General features: G+C 33.8%; 1 protein-coding gene across 10 annotated transcripts in view; it reads right to left on the reverse strand.

Annotated features, from left to right (window-relative positions):
* The window catches only part of LOC108035728 (plasma membrane calcium-transporting ATPase 1), a 37,950-nt gene that overhangs the window by 21,110 nt on the left and 1,319 nt on the right, over nucleotides 1-15,521 (reverse strand). For 6 of the 10 annotated variants that reach the window (XR_006367455.2, XM_017111510.3, XM_017111483.3 and 3 more), the window contains exons 2-15: nucleotides 10,909-11,080; nucleotides 10,656-10,850; nucleotides 10,293-10,579; nucleotides 9,954-10,164; nucleotides 9,528-9,563; nucleotides 5,979-6,634; nucleotides 5,678-5,919; nucleotides 5,180-5,624; nucleotides 5,036-5,123; nucleotides 4,191-4,504; nucleotides 3,939-4,137; nucleotides 3,339-3,550; nucleotides 3,126-3,277; nucleotides 544-682 (exon numbers count right to left, since the gene is read on the reverse strand). Coding sequence is in view for 9 of the 10 variants with exons in the window: in XM_017111510.3 (XP_016966999.1) it covers nucleotides 544-682; nucleotides 3,126-3,277; nucleotides 3,339-3,550; nucleotides 3,939-4,137; nucleotides 4,191-4,504; nucleotides 5,036-5,123; nucleotides 5,180-5,624; nucleotides 5,678-5,919; nucleotides 5,979-6,634; nucleotides 9,528-9,563; nucleotides 9,954-10,164; nucleotides 10,293-10,579; nucleotides 10,656-10,850; nucleotides 10,909-11,065 (3,333 nt within the window). In the remaining variant the exon portion in view is untranslated. Of the gene's footprint in view, nucleotides 1-543; nucleotides 683-3,125; nucleotides 3,278-3,338; nucleotides 3,551-3,938; nucleotides 4,138-4,190; nucleotides 4,505-5,035; nucleotides 5,124-5,179; nucleotides 5,625-5,677; nucleotides 5,920-5,978; nucleotides 6,635-9,527; nucleotides 9,564-9,953; nucleotides 10,165-10,292; nucleotides 10,580-10,655; nucleotides 10,851-10,908; nucleotides 11,085-15,521 lie in introns of those variants that run through there. The other 4 variants (XM_017111491.3, XM_050887027.1, XM_050887026.1 and 1 more) reach the window with 3 other exon arrangements.

A 15,521-nucleotide genomic window follows, 5' to 3' on the forward strand; every position in this document is an offset into this window, starting at 1 on the left:
TACCTACTGACAAAAACAAAAATTATGAAGACCAGTATTATCAAAATTAATAATTCCAATTTAATTGAATAAATAAACACGTCGATCGTTGTCAAAGAATTAATAGTCCTAATTTCAAAAACTCATAAATTTTTGTCCGAAATGTTCATGTTTTGTACCAAGAATACAAATTGTTAAATTCTGAATGTTTGATTGTATTAGTTCCTGCCGACCTACATACATTAAATATATATTCGCTGGATATATCGGAAAATAAACCTCTAAACTAAAACAGAATGCCTGCAAAATTTATTGTCAGCGTCTAAATAAAATTAATCAACATATACCTCTGTGTAAATATGAATTGGGTGGCATATAAACACCAATGTTATGTAATAATTGTGATTAATGTATATAAATATGAAATTGAGAATATAAATCATAGCACAATAACAATATAAAAATTTTAACAGACATGATAAAATAATTTTGATCCTCTTTTTCAAAACTTTTCACTTTTACTATTTAATTGCATGTAAATTTTATTTCCGGCAAAACACTTACTTGAGTTTGCAAGCGCGTAAGTCCACGAATCCATAGGATTTGCCCAGCCCTTGGCTTCTTATCAGAATCAATTGAATCAAAACGTTCCTCGCCCAAGTTCATGGCATCCGTGTACTCCTCTGGATGGCCGCGACCCCATCTAAAACATTAAAAGGTTTTATAAATAGGCTGAGTAGGAAACGACGGAATATTCCCTTTAGCATTTGCACTGTTTTTTATATTTAACTAAAAATAGAAAATGAAAAAAAACGGAGGATTCCATATTTTTTTTTTTTAAATGCTAAACTTACGAGACTTACTTCCAAGTTTCCTAACACTTTATGAATTAGTAGACTGTAACTAAGTTCTATCAAATGTCGGAATTCAACATTCATTGACTGTTTTTAAACCAACTTTAACCAACAAACACGTTTGGTTTAGTGCCTTAATGTACGTAAGAAACAACGGAATTTGGTCGAAAAAGATTTCTGTGACACCCCCGATAGGAATTTTTTATAATTTAAAGAAAACCAACCTTTTATGTATAAGGTTATATAACAGTAAAGAAAACTTTTCCAAACATAATAGCGGCAGTAGATGCAACGAATGGGTACACCTAATGCTTAAGAAATACGAAATGGGGTAAACACCTTTTGTTCAAATTTCACAGATCGACAAATCCAAAACTTTTTTTTGGCAAAATACCAAACACTACAAAATTTGAAACTGGAGAACTTTTCATCACGGGACACATTTTCACGTAAATTATATTACGAGTTAATTACATCTTGACATTGCTTCATATTTTTTTTAGATTTCGCTTATTTATTTACGTTGTTTTTATTTATTTATATATTCTCAGGTTAGGAGGTAATTGAAAATTTTCAAATACCTATATTTTAATTGAAGCTATAGCTAATGTGGCCTTATGCTACGCCTATGTAAATAATTAAAGGATACATTGTTTTATATTCCCAACATAATTAGACAAGTAACTTAAGCCCATGAACCAAACAATATTAGAAATATAATTTTTCTATAACTGCAAATCGGCTGTAAAATACCGTAAAAACGAGGAAAAACCCCGTTTGAACAATCAAAGTTCCAAACTGAAGTTTACATAAGTACATATAAAACAAATCATTTACAAAAGAATAGATTTGTTGAGGTCTTTAATGTTTTGTTTCATAATAATTTCTTTGTCGATCGACTTTATTATAATCCAATTCTATTTCTGTTAGCCCAAAACAAAAGACCTATAATTTTGGAAGAAATGTGTCTTGAAAATGATTTTGTAAAAATCGGATTTAAAAGACTCTTAACAAAACTTAAAGATCGAATAAATTGGTACGAAATGCTATTTTGATTATTCTGGCAAGTTTTAACCAAAAAGCTATTTTTGGCAGGCAGAAGTTTTTTATGACTTAAATAAAATATATATATAATATTAAGGAAATGCTTTTAATCTAATCAAGGTGTGCATAACAAAAGAACGATTTTCCAATTTTGTATCTCGGTATACATTAGGCAGTCAAAAATAGCTTTAAGCTTTGTTTTTCAAATTTCACCCGATCGTTCCTATGAGACCTATAGAAGGTGGTATTTGGGTCGGTCATTTTCACGTCAATATCTTTTTCAATAATAGCTTTATCTGCTAAATATCTGAGCTCGGAAACTGTGTAGAAAGGTATACTAACAACGGTGATGCTAATCAAACGTCTCCTCTACTTTGCAGATTTTTAAACCACTGCAAGAGATTTGGGGCTACCGAAGGGGCACATCGGCCCCCTACATTTGACAGTTGTAGCTCTTACGGTTGGGCTATGCGCTGATACCCTTAATTTTTAAGTGTTTTATTTTATTTATCTTAAGATACTCTCTTTACTTAAACTCCTTGAATTAACGAAACGAAAAGATCGGGTAATCTTTGACCTTTTGCTGACAGAAACGGCAAACAGTTCTTTAAAATTCAAGAAATTAAGCGTGTTTTCTCACACCATATTAAAATGCAACCAAAACCCCGTGCGCCTATAGAATTTATAGTCTTGTTGGTATACATTCAAAGGCTAGTATGTGGGCGGTTTTAAGTCGTGTTTTTGCTTTTGATACTGTTTCTGAGACCTGACATACTGAAATTTTTTGAATTAAATAATTTTAACATACTTATACATACTTACATTCGGTTAAGAACTTAAAATATCTAAATAAATCTTTCCTTCTAACAATGTTGAATATTTTTTTATTTTATCATAGTATAAAAAAAGTATCTTATATCCGTCATAATTATTTGTACGAATAAAGTCTGTTGAACAAATAGTTTATTTTGACTGCAAAACATATTTATATAACATATAAACATAATTATATATTTAAAATACATGCATTTTAAAATTAATTTTTATAAAGTATAAAGTTGATAGCCTCCAGCAGTAACCAGAAAATAGATATTTATAATTTAATTAGCTAGAGCCTAGAGTCTTAGAGCTAACCAGCACTTAATTTTAGACTGATATAATGCACGCAAATAAATTTGAGCATAAGTCAATATCCATTTATTTATAAGTGCGTATTTGTAAGCGTAATAACGTTAAACATTTACTCACGATAATATTTTTGGTAATTTTCTGGTAGGCACTGAGGTAATCAGCTGACCCCAGACAAGAGTACCGATTCCAAAAAATATACACCAGAGCCACTGATCTAAAGACAAAGCCTTGGTCGAGAAAGCCATTTTTCCATATTGAATTATTAACACCTTAAAATATTTATAATAGATACATAGACCAAAATTTAACGTTTTTTTCAATGAAGCGTACCTGTGATATCATAGTGAAGATCCATATGGTGTAAAATATGGGATTTGTAAGAAGTCCTTCAATAACGTTACGTTGCCCGTGAATTTTTCTTGCGTTTATTTCGTTAAATAATGTCATCATGACAAATGTATTAAAGATAATAGTAAAGTGCTGTGTTGGTCCAGCATTAAGTTCTTGTCCACGTCCAGATTCAATATCAAGAATTAAATCGCCTACAATGCATTCAAGTATATTACAAAACAAGAAAGGATGTGAACCCAAAGTTTGTATACCCTTGCAGTTATAAGAAATAATCAATGTTAGGAACACCATGTACAATATTTAAGGATTGTTACTAGCTTCACTAATAATTAAAGAAATTTTGTTTTATAATTATTTTTATTATTTTTCTGACCGTTTCCTTAACCTGCAGAAGAAAGAAGACTTTTTGGAAAGTTTTAGCCCGATAGTTTAAAAAATGAGAGACTAGTTTGCGTAGAAATGGACCGATAGACGGACATTGCGAGAACGACTCGTCTAGTGATGCTGATCAAGAATATATAAACTTTATGGGTTCGAAAACGTCTCTGCAAGGGTATAAAAAGTATTAATATAACTTACCGACAAAGAGCAGTCCAAATATTATTACCAACTGATAAAGCGCCTGACCAAGTATGTTTTTCATCATTGTGCGAGATATTAAGGGTTTTGTGCGGCCATAGGGTTTACGGAGTAATAGATCTGGAGTTGGAAACTCTGTTGCTAAAGCAAGTGATGCCAGTGTATCCATTATTAAATTGACCCACAACATCTGTACCGCCTATAGTGTTGTTTCTTAGACTTGCATACAATATATAATATAATATAACTTACTTTAAGAGGGGAATCTTGCACGGCGCACGCACCAATAAATGCAACAATTACAGCGACGACATTGACCGTTAACTGAAACTGCAAAAACTTCGCTATGGAGTCATATACGTTTCGTCCCCACATTACAGCTTTTACAATGCTGCTAAAATTATCGTCAGTTAATATAATATCAGATGCTTCTTTAGCAACGTCTGTTCCGGCAATTCCCATAGCAAATCCAACGTCTGCTTTTTTCAAAGCTGGGCCATCATTTGTTCCATCGCCAGTTACAGCCACCACTTCTCGGTTTTCACTAACAGTACTGTCAATAATGCCTTGAAACATATAACAATGAAATAATAATAAAAACAATTTTAATTTTGTCTTGTTCCGATTTAACAGCTAGTTTTGTAGACTTTCTCGAGTATCTGACAAAGTCTCTAATTTGTCCAAAAAATTAAAAAACAGACCAGATATTACAGAATTGTAACTTAGTAGATTGTGTAAAACATGCGTTATGTTATCGAGCTTATCAAAATAATTTTGTAGCTGTGTTTAAAGTTTCAAATATACTATAAAAGAAAAATTATAACATGTACCTTGTACACATTATAATAGCTCTATCTATAAAAAAAATGACCCGAAAATACGAACATTTTTGGAGCGTAAATCCTACACATTCCAATCAAAAAACGAAAAAATAATTGTTTTAACAGCTTAACTAACTGATGAAACATTTTTAAAAATGTTTTTCTAATATCTGCCAAAATACACATCAAACTATATATAAACTTTCATTTTTTGTTTCAAAATATTGAATGTGTGTAGGAAGATTTGAATATTTAAAAAAAGAAGCGTAAACAAACCTTTAACCAACGTATACTTGTCGGTTGGTGATGATCGTGCTAAAACCCTCAATTTTGGCCATACTTTATCAATAAGATGTTGTTGGATCTGGTAAAAAAAAATAAAAGGTTAAAAAAGATAATAAGCTTATTAAGGCAGCTTACATCTCCATTGCTATCCCGAATACGCCTGTTAAACTCTTTGCCTTCCAGAATAAGAAAGTCGTCATTGGGACGCAAAATACCACATTTGCTGGCAATTGATCGTGCTGTGTTGATGTTGTCTCCAGTTACCATGCGAACCGTTATACCAGCTCGTTGGCATTTACGAATGGCGTCAGGTACTTCGGGACGAACTGGATCTTCTATACCAACCACACAGAGGCACGTAAGATTCGTCATAATGTTTTCCTCGTCGTCCCAGTTGGGCTCGCCATCAATATGCACTTCATTAATTGCAGCTTTACCAGGCACAAAGTCGCGGTACGCCACAGATATTGTGCGCAGACCGTCACAAGCCATTGGTTCAATAACTTCCCGTATTAGACGCTCCTGCATATCCCTTGTAAACTTTTCCAGGGTACCCTCATGGCCATAGATAAAAGCACACCTACAATTAATATGAACAGTTATAAATTCTTATGTTTCAGCACAGATTCGAACTTTTTCATTATGATTTCTGAAGCCCCTTTGGTATACAATCGGTATCCTCCATTAGGTCGGGGAATCACAGTGCCCATACTCTTCCGAACGGAGTTAAAAGTATACACGCGGGTAAATTTGTCCTCTGTAATTTCGTCTCGAATGGATTGGTACTTCACACCTAAGCCCTGGACAAAGCCCAAGAGAGCACACTCGGTTTTGTTGCCAACTTGGATTGGTAAATCTCCTGGGTTGTGTCCACTCTTTTTTTAAAACATTTAAAATATATTAATACGAACCGGGATGAAATAAAAACTATTACCATTATATTTGAAGTATAAGCTGAGTTAACAGATATTCCCATTGTAATCAAGTTTCCCACATGCTGTGGTATGTCGCTTAGCGTTGGCAAAACCTTGCATAATTTTTCACATATGTAGGATTGTACAACAGTCATACGATTGGTCGTAAGAGTTCCGGTTTTATCAGAGCAAATGGCAGTAGCATTACCCATTGTTTCACAAGCATCCAAATGGCGAACTAAATTATTGTCCTTCATCATTTTCTTGACCGAGTATGCTAAAGATAGGGTAACGGCCAGAGGAAGTCCCTCTGGTACAGCTACTACTAATACTGTAACACCAATTATCAAATGCTTAACCAAGTTATTGGCATAAGTGTTCTTCCATGGTTTTTCGTCAATAACGAATGTCTTAATACAAAACTGAATAATCAAAATTATGACTGTAAGTACGGCAATAGTAGACCCAGCATATCCAATCTGTATAGCTAGTTTTGTCAACTTTGCTTGTAGCACAGATTTTTCCTTCTTATGTCCTGTTTCTACAGCTGCTGACGACGAGGAGGATTGCGGCACATGATTTCCCTCAGATTCAGATTTTGTTCCTTCGCTTGGTACTGGTTGGCGTTGAGTTAGCGCTTGGGTCCCTTTTGTTTGGGCGCGACCGTCGTTTTCACCTAAATAGTGGGAAAAAAGTATTTTTATAATATGCACACATTAAATTAAGCTAAAATTGGCTTAATAAGCTATGCCATACATAAACAACTTAAAAAAAAAATTAACACGTTTGATTTTAAAGAAATATATATGCGAACCAATCTTCTCCTTATACTCTTGTAGAGGCTATAGATTTCGTCATAAGCTTGTAAAGAAGTGTATATTTAAAATAAATATGTTCTTGATCAGGATTACTAGCCGAGTCGATCTAGCCATGTCCGTCTGTCCGTCCGTCCGTATGAACGCTGAGATCTCGGAAACTATAAAAGCTATAATATTCAGACTTGGCATGCAGATTCCTTGGCTTTTTGCGCAGCGGAAGTTTGTTTTAGCAGGGTGCCACGGGCGTGCCACTTTAACGCCTACAACCCGCCCAAAAGTTCGGTGGTCACAGTTTTAAAGCTAGAAAATATTTTTTTGCTAAAATGTATTTGTCTATCGATTGGACCCAAAAAAATTTTGCCACGCCCACTCTAACGCCCAAAAACGGTGAATTCCGATTATTCACATAGCCGGAAAGGCTTTACAACAAAATGCGACAAAGTTCAGAAGAGCCAAATGACGAATTATTCAAAAATAGAAAGGGTATTTATTCAGTGGACATTACAATTATGTTCGTCACAACTGTTATATGTTAAAGGTGCGATCGTCTCTTGTTCTTACCCCGTTACGAAGTATTTTTGTTTTTATCAGAAGTTAATTGATTTCACAATGTTAGATTCTAAATTTGTATACCTGAAATTGTCTACATGAAACATTGCTTGGCGAAATGTAAACTTTTAAGTATATATGTTCTTTACCAGCATCACTAGCCAAGTCGATCTAGGTATGTAGGTCTGTCCCTGTGAGCGCTGTGATCTCGCAAGTAGCTCTATTTTATGATGTTAACGTGCCGCGCCCACTCTTACTCGCACAAACTGTCGACGGATGTGACGCCCACAAAAAGTTTCTAAGGCCCCCTCTTACCCCCACACGCCTATATACATTTTTGTGACAAACATTTTTAATAAATAACAAGGAAGAACGCCATAGTCGAGTCTCTCGCTTATAGATACCCGTAACTCAGATAGAGAATCAAAAATATACAAGCGGCAATGCGAGATTTTTAAGCGTCACCTACACATCCTTTCATTATATGACGGCCGTGTGACAAATTTTGGCGATAGAGTGGGAGTGGAAAACTGTTTTTTAGGTAGATCAATGGGAACTGAAAAGAACAGTGCAAATTTCACTAACAATTTTTTCCTAGCACTAAAACTGAAAGCCAACCAATTTTGGGCGGTTTGTGGGCATGGCACGTCGGTGTAAAAAACTCGCGCTGCGTATAATGATTTGAAATCTAAATCTAAAATACTAACTTTCTAGCTCTTATACTTTTCTAGATCGACTTGGCTTCTGATACCGATTAAAAAAATATATATATACTTTGGGGAGCTGTTTTTTTTTTGACAAAATACCAAAAATGTTATATGTTTTCCTAACTAATATTGCAATGTTTTTGTTTTGGGATGCGCTTTTTATCGCTTGATAGCTTCCAAACTCCAAAGTTGAAGAATCTCAAGGGTTATTCAGCATTTGATAAAAAGCTTTTGAACAATGTCTTTAACGCAAATTTCGTAAAAAAAAAAACTTAGAGTAAACTATACTCTCTTCTTGACATATAGCATAATTTTAAATATATATAGCTGATGCCCTCCCAAAGTATCAGTTTCCATTACATATATTTAATTTGACAACATAAAGACTAGATATTAAAATGAAACGCCGGTCCCAATATCCTGGTAAAATCGCTTTAAACCGAATTTAAAGTATACAGTAGACAGTAGATTTAAAGAAAAAAAATGTACTTCTATTTAAGATTTTTTTAGACGCGGTTTTATATAACAGAAATTGTGAAATTTTTCGGAATTTGACGGTAAATCTCAAGATGAGGACAATATTTAGCAAGGCCGCCATGTATTAAATGTGTCAGCGAAAAAATTTAAGATAAGTCCAATTAAGTGGGCTATATAATTCAAAATGTCAGTAAACATCGTAAAAAGGACAAGTTAGTGTGAAAATTTTGTATTTTATTATCATCGAAAACTAGAAAGTGTTCGTGAAAAATTTTGGCTGTGTAATGTAAAATGTTTTGGAAAGGAAAATTTTCATCCCACCTCAACAAATCATTCCTTTTTATATTGGATATTTGGATTTTTTTCAGCTTGTAGCTTTTTTGATTTTAAATATTATAAAGTGATAATAGCTTAAAAGAGCTATCTTTTAGGGAAAATACGCGAAGGGGCACTTCTGTTAAAGCTTATAATAGAAAGGAACAATAAAGTCAACTGTGACGCCTTCTATATACCCGTTAATATGCTAAGCAATTTTATAATAAATATATTTACAGATGGCGCCTATACTGATAGTAACTGAATTAGAGTAAGCATGGCATAATTAAAATAATGTAAGTCACGACTTTTTAGAATCACAAATTTGGCTATATCGACTCATCTACCAATTGTGTTAAAAAAAATTGTAAATATGATGTTTCTTCTTTACTTTATTAAAAAATGTTTGTTTCACTAAATAAAAACTATTGGTTCTAACTCAGCGATGGCCAGCATAAACATTTATCAAATTGACATATTGGACTTTGTGATTTGGTCAGCGAAACACGCTGCTCCCTAATGTTCTCAAATAGAGCGGCAGCAATTCCGTCGAGTTCTGCTAGCCATTACTGTGCTAAGTAAACTTGAAAATAAACTTTATTTAAAATTCTTTAGACTGCCAGTACCAATTAAAAAAAACACCATATGTGTATAAATATGTATAATACAAAATAATAATTATTAATACGACGTAAGAATTCACCTGTCAGACTTTTTTGCTTGTTGGCCCTTTTAGCTTCTGAATTTCAACAATGATTTTCAATCATTTTTAATTTCCGTTTCATTTACATTTTGGATTAATTTTTGTAGATATTTGTTGGTTTTTTTGTGGTAGGTGTTGGTCGCAGGTTATATTTGGTAGGTTGGTTGACAAATTGTTGATTGGGTAGATGAAGGATGATGGGTCAATCAATTCACATCATGCATTTCACATATGACATTTGGAATATAAAAAAATAGCAACAAAAAAAGAAAATAAATAATAAATATATAATATATAATATACACATTTACAAGAATTAAAATGTACCAGAGCAACGCCGGTTGGTTCTTCTTTATTATTATATTTGTTTTAAAAACGTTTGAATTGAATATGAAATTAAAGTACTTTGGCTTTATTCGTACTTACCCTTTTTCATCTTTTTAATTTCTGCTTCTTGCTCATCAACTGCGGCGCCAAGAAGCGTAAAAATTATGCCTGCTTGGGAGTTAACCCCTACGGCAGTAACAACCATTTTACCGCTTCCTTCCATAACATGCGTGCCTGATAGAACCATGGGATCAACGTCTGCACCCTTTTTGACATGATCGGATTCGCCAGTTAAGGACGATTCGTCCACCTACAGAACAAGCAATATCATTCAAAATGATTATAAGTTTTTTAACAAGTTTATAAATAAAAATACAATATATAATATATTACAAATAAAAATATAGAATTAGTACACTTTACTTTCTTACAACATACCTTTAGGTCGTTACTTTGAATGAGACAACCATCTGCCGGCAACAAGTCTCCATATTTGACCTGAGCAATATCTCCAACCAGAATATCTCCAACTGAAATTTGGCACACCTCCCCTCCTCGGATAACTGAAAACTTATGTTCGCCCTCAATACGATTTTGCAGACCTCGGAATTGTCTTTCCTTTGAGTAATCATTGAAAGCTGTTACTATAACTACTACAATAACAGAAATAAGAATGGCCAATCCTTCAATCCAACCATGATGTTCCTCTTCCTCCTGTAACACAGCTGTTAAATAAAACATAGCCTTGTAATACTATATTCCTTTGCATGCCAATTAATTAATAAGAATAAAAGAACTTACGCGCATCCTCGTCGGCCGGTTTATAAAATGAAAGGCCAAGCGATACTAATGCAGCTACTTCTAAAATAATAAGTGTTACATCTTGAAGAGCCTCCCAGACTAGTGTCAAAAAGGTTTTTGGTGGCTTTGGTGGAATTACGTTTGAACCAAACGTTTCCCGCCTATGCTCTTCGTCAGCTTTCGATCCACTTAACCCTAAAGATACACTACGAACTGTAAAACGTATGTCTACATTATAGTGTGCATAACTTGCCTTCATTGGGAGATGTGTATAACTTTTTACATAGTTCATGAATACCACCAAATTCCGCAATTTTATTTACACCTTCCCGACCCCGATGCTCCATGAGCTCGCGCAGTTGTTTAAGTGAAATACCATATTGCGCCGGTCTTCCATCGATAGTGGCCATTTGTTATTGTCGAATCTGTAAGTAAAAATAAAGCTATAAGCTAGTAATGACAAAAAAGTGTCCTCCAAAACGTTATGTAGCTTATTCGCTTAATAAAATTAGCTTAATTTTAAACTAACTGACTAGACTTGGCAACCTAAGAGAGGGTTCTATTATTTTATAACAAAATTTCAGAGTTTAGAGGATTTCCTTTTAAACATTATTCACTACCCAACCCAACCACAAAATGGTTGGGACTTTTGATTTAATAGGTTTTTAGTAAACATTGCACTTTTATATCAAACAAGCGAGAACGATATAGATGTGTCCCCCAAAATTTCCGTTACTCAGCTAGGGGAAAAGAGATGGCGATATGTGAGCGGCAAAGCGACCGTTTTCGATTTTACGAAAGGGATCTAGCCTCACAAACAGAGATTTTTGCGTCCAGTCCAGAGACGCAATCTCTGCAAATGTTGCCATTGCAGCTGGCGTCCCCCAAGGAAGCGTCTTAGGACCGCTACTGTACTCCATCTTTACAGCAGACATCCCCAAGCCAAGCTATGAAGAAATGACCTACGACAACAGCAAAATGCTGCTGGCCAGCTTCGCTGACGACGTCTGCTTTCTCAGCTCCTCGAACAGTGAGACCGAGTCTTCACAAACGCTGCAAACCTACCTCAACGAATTCGAGAAATGGGCCACGGCGAACAATATCAAAATCAACGAAAGCAAATGCGTAAACGTTTGCTTTACGTTACGCCGAAAAACAACTCCGGTGGTCCACATTAATAATGTGGACACAGAGCAAGCGACTAAGGCGAAATACCTAGGCCTCACACTGGACAAACGCCTAACCTTCCGAGAACATATTGCCAGAGTCGTCAAAATGTGCAACCTAAAGCGGAACCAATTATTCTGGATGCTAAACAAGAAAAGCAAACTATCTCTAAGACGCAAGCGGCACATTTATCAACAAATCATCGCACCAACTTGGAGATATGGAATCCAAATTTGGGGAGTGGCGGCTGCGTCCCACCGAAAACGTTTCCAAACCGTCCAGAACAAAACATTAAGACAAATCACTGGCTGTGAGTGGTTCGTTAGCGGCCAAACGCTTCACAATGACCTAAACCTGAGTCTTGTTGAAGACCAAATATCGTTCTTCTCAAGCAGGTACAACGACCGTCTAACTGCCCACCGTACTCGTCTAGCCCGGAGATTACAGGGGGCTATCCCAATTCGCAGGCTCAAAAGAAGACATTTTGGGCTGCTCCTAAGAGACTAATATGAATATATTATTTACTTGAAACTAGTCGTAATTTGATCTACTCCTATATACTAAGTTGAAAACTATTTATAATTTATAATTAAGAGATTATTTACTTAAGAAAACATTTAGGTTAAAGGCTTTAATTAGATCTGTTCCTGGATTATATTAAATAAAGATGTTAATTAAAAAAAAAAAAAAAAAAAAAAAAAAAAAAAAAAACGAACTAGATCCACCTTGAGTTGACAATTTTTGTTTATACAACGCTGATAGGAAGCTAGCTTCTTTTCCCATTTTATAAGAAAAATATATTAATTTATTTATTTAACAACTTTAATAAATTATTTAAAATTAGGATGCGTTTAGCCTTGGTTGGTCGTAAACCAGGGTATGACGGGAATGACGCATTATGGATTTGATCAAGATAAGGAAATGACTGCATGAACCGTCGTAAATACGTATCTTGCTGAAAGTGGATTCCGTCCAAGTACAATTTCTTGGCGCACTGATAAGCCTTAGATAACATAATGACGTCAAAATAAGCAATACCAGTGAAATCCACATCTAACCGAAGTAATCGAAAAATTTGTTTTATAGTTGTTTTACTTATTATTACTCTATTGTAACTTTATTATATTAGTAAAGACAATAAACGTTGCTTTAAATTTTTATAAACCCGGTTCTCGTTCTTAATTAATCTATCTAGAATTCAATTTATTGAAAGTTCCACATCATCCTGGCCACTCCCGTTTATTTTTTACGCGTGCACAGTACCACCTGGAGATCAAAGGACATACTTCTTTAGACATCCTCATAAATATTTCGACAATATTACCACTCCATGTACGAAATACTCAGCGAAAGGATGGTAACATTTAGTTTACTTAAACTATTATATCTAGCCAAAGAGCCAATAAGGTCCCACTTTAACGCATTTTATTTTGCAGGTTTGTAAAGAGAAACTTTTATTGTTTAATAATTTTGTAAAAATACGATAGTAAATTGAAATGGAACATCATATTCATTTTACATTACTTTATTTACACTTTTACCGCTCTTTTTCCCAAACTTATTTACTTTCTTAAGGTCTTGGTTTGCAATCCTTTTAGATTTAGCAATACCTTTCGACTGATGTATACTTCGAAACAATTGGACGACTACTGCAGATTTTAATTTCTTTGTATGTATATGTATAGTAGTCGCCTTCGCATACCCTTCTGGTGCGCTTTGTCACTACTTGGACTGCAGTCCATATGGAACTCTGAACATAAAATGCTTCCACTGAAACGATCTTCCCACACACATAGAGCAAGAACATCTTCAATGACGTCTCGGGTAGTAAATAAATGTAAAATTGTAAATGTAAAATGGTACAAATGCTAACAAAAAGTTTCTTCGCCTTTACTGGAAAGTATATTTATGTTGAAGTTGATTTGCTGAGTATAGGTGAAGGGGACAGTGTCGGGAAGAATTTGTATGAAAAAGGGGAAAAAGTTGCTCAAGTGTTTATTACTAAACATTTTCAAAATATTATAAAAAATATAAGAAAAATGATTTTTGAAAATTTTTTTGCAGAGACTTTTATTTCTGTTTGGACAAACTTTATCCATCAAAAAATTTAAATTTGCAAGACTAGGAAAAAAATTCCAAAAGTAGATTTTCACAAAAATTCGGATTTCAAAATAATTATGCCGACTGGTGAACGTGTTTCTTTTAAAGCTTTAAGCCATTTTTTTACATTAAGTCATCCTATTTTTTTTTAAAGCTTTGTTCGTGTTCTGAATTATTAAAACAGTAACATTCCCAAAAAGTAGAAGTATATAAGTAAAAAAATAACAAAGTTAAAGGTTTTTACATTAGTTAAAATATTTTTTGTCTCGTTCAGACTTACATATATACTATACACATTAAAATAAAACATTTCCCGATAGCTTTTATACAGACAAACTAGTTTGGGTATCAAGAATATATATACTTTAAGGAGTTTGGAATGACCCCAAAGACATTAAAAAATGCCGGTAAAAGTGTACCTGAAAAGTTGGTTTGAGAAAAACGCCACTTCAGTACAAAATGGCGTGAAAATAAAGCTTTTAAACCCTTGCAGATGGTATAATAATTTCAGTCAGAACTTTGTAACTCAATGAAGGAGACGTTTCCGACCCCATAAAGTATATATATTTTTGATCAGCGTCACTAGACAAGTCGATCTAGCCATGTCCGTCCGTCTGTCCATTTCTACGCAAACTACTCTCTCAGTTTTAAAGCTATCGGGCTGAAACTTTCCCAAAAGTCTTCTTTCTATTGCAGGAAGTATAAGTCGGAACCAGCCGGATCGGACAACTATATCTTATAGCTCCCATTGGAACTATCGGGGAAAACATTTTAAAAAAATTATATCTTTGGTGTTTTTTAACATATACCTTTCTAAGCTTGGATATAACATTTTTAAATTAGTTCTGAATTTGTAATTAAATTTTATCAAAATCGGACGACTATATCATATAGCTCCCATAGGAACACTCGGAAAGTTAGTCGTAAAATAATATTGAAAAATTTACGCTTGGAAATAACATTTTTATTTTGTTTTGAATTTGGAATTAAATTTTATCAAAATCGGACGACTATATCATATAGCTGCCATAGGAACGATCGGAAAATTAGTCGGAAAACATAAAATAAACATTATATCTTTGGTGTTTTTTAACATATAACCTTATAAGCTTGAAAATAATATTTTTAATTAGTTCTGAATTTCGAATTAAATTTTATTAAAATCGGACGACTATATCATAAAGCTGTCATAGGAACGATCGGATAATTGGTCGGAAATAAATTATAGCTTTTGGGCTTTTTGACATATTATCTTATAATATTGGGAATATACATTTTAATATTTTTAAGAATTTCGAATTCAATTTAATAAAATTACTGATTATTTTTTATAATTGCAATTGTGCAATACAAACTTCGGCTTACCGAAGTTAACTTTCTTTCTTGTTAAGAGTATAAGACGCGAGTACTTGAAATTACGGCCCTAAATTCTAGATGTATTAAAGGGTAATAAAAAATAGAAAACATATTTTAACATATTTTAAATAGTCGTCCGATTTAAAAACTTCTATAAAACACAACAAAAGTAGATTATATTTGGGAAAGTCTGTCGCAGGTATCTTAAAAACTGCAAGACCAACAAAAGGTTGCAAATAAGGA

Source organism: Drosophila biarmipes, chromosome 4 (assembly GCF_025231255.1).
Source record: "Drosophila biarmipes strain raj3 chromosome 4, RU_DBia_V1.1, whole genome shotgun sequence".
In the NCBI taxonomy this organism is placed as follows: Eukaryota; Metazoa; Arthropoda; class Insecta; order Diptera; family Drosophilidae; genus Drosophila; species Drosophila biarmipes.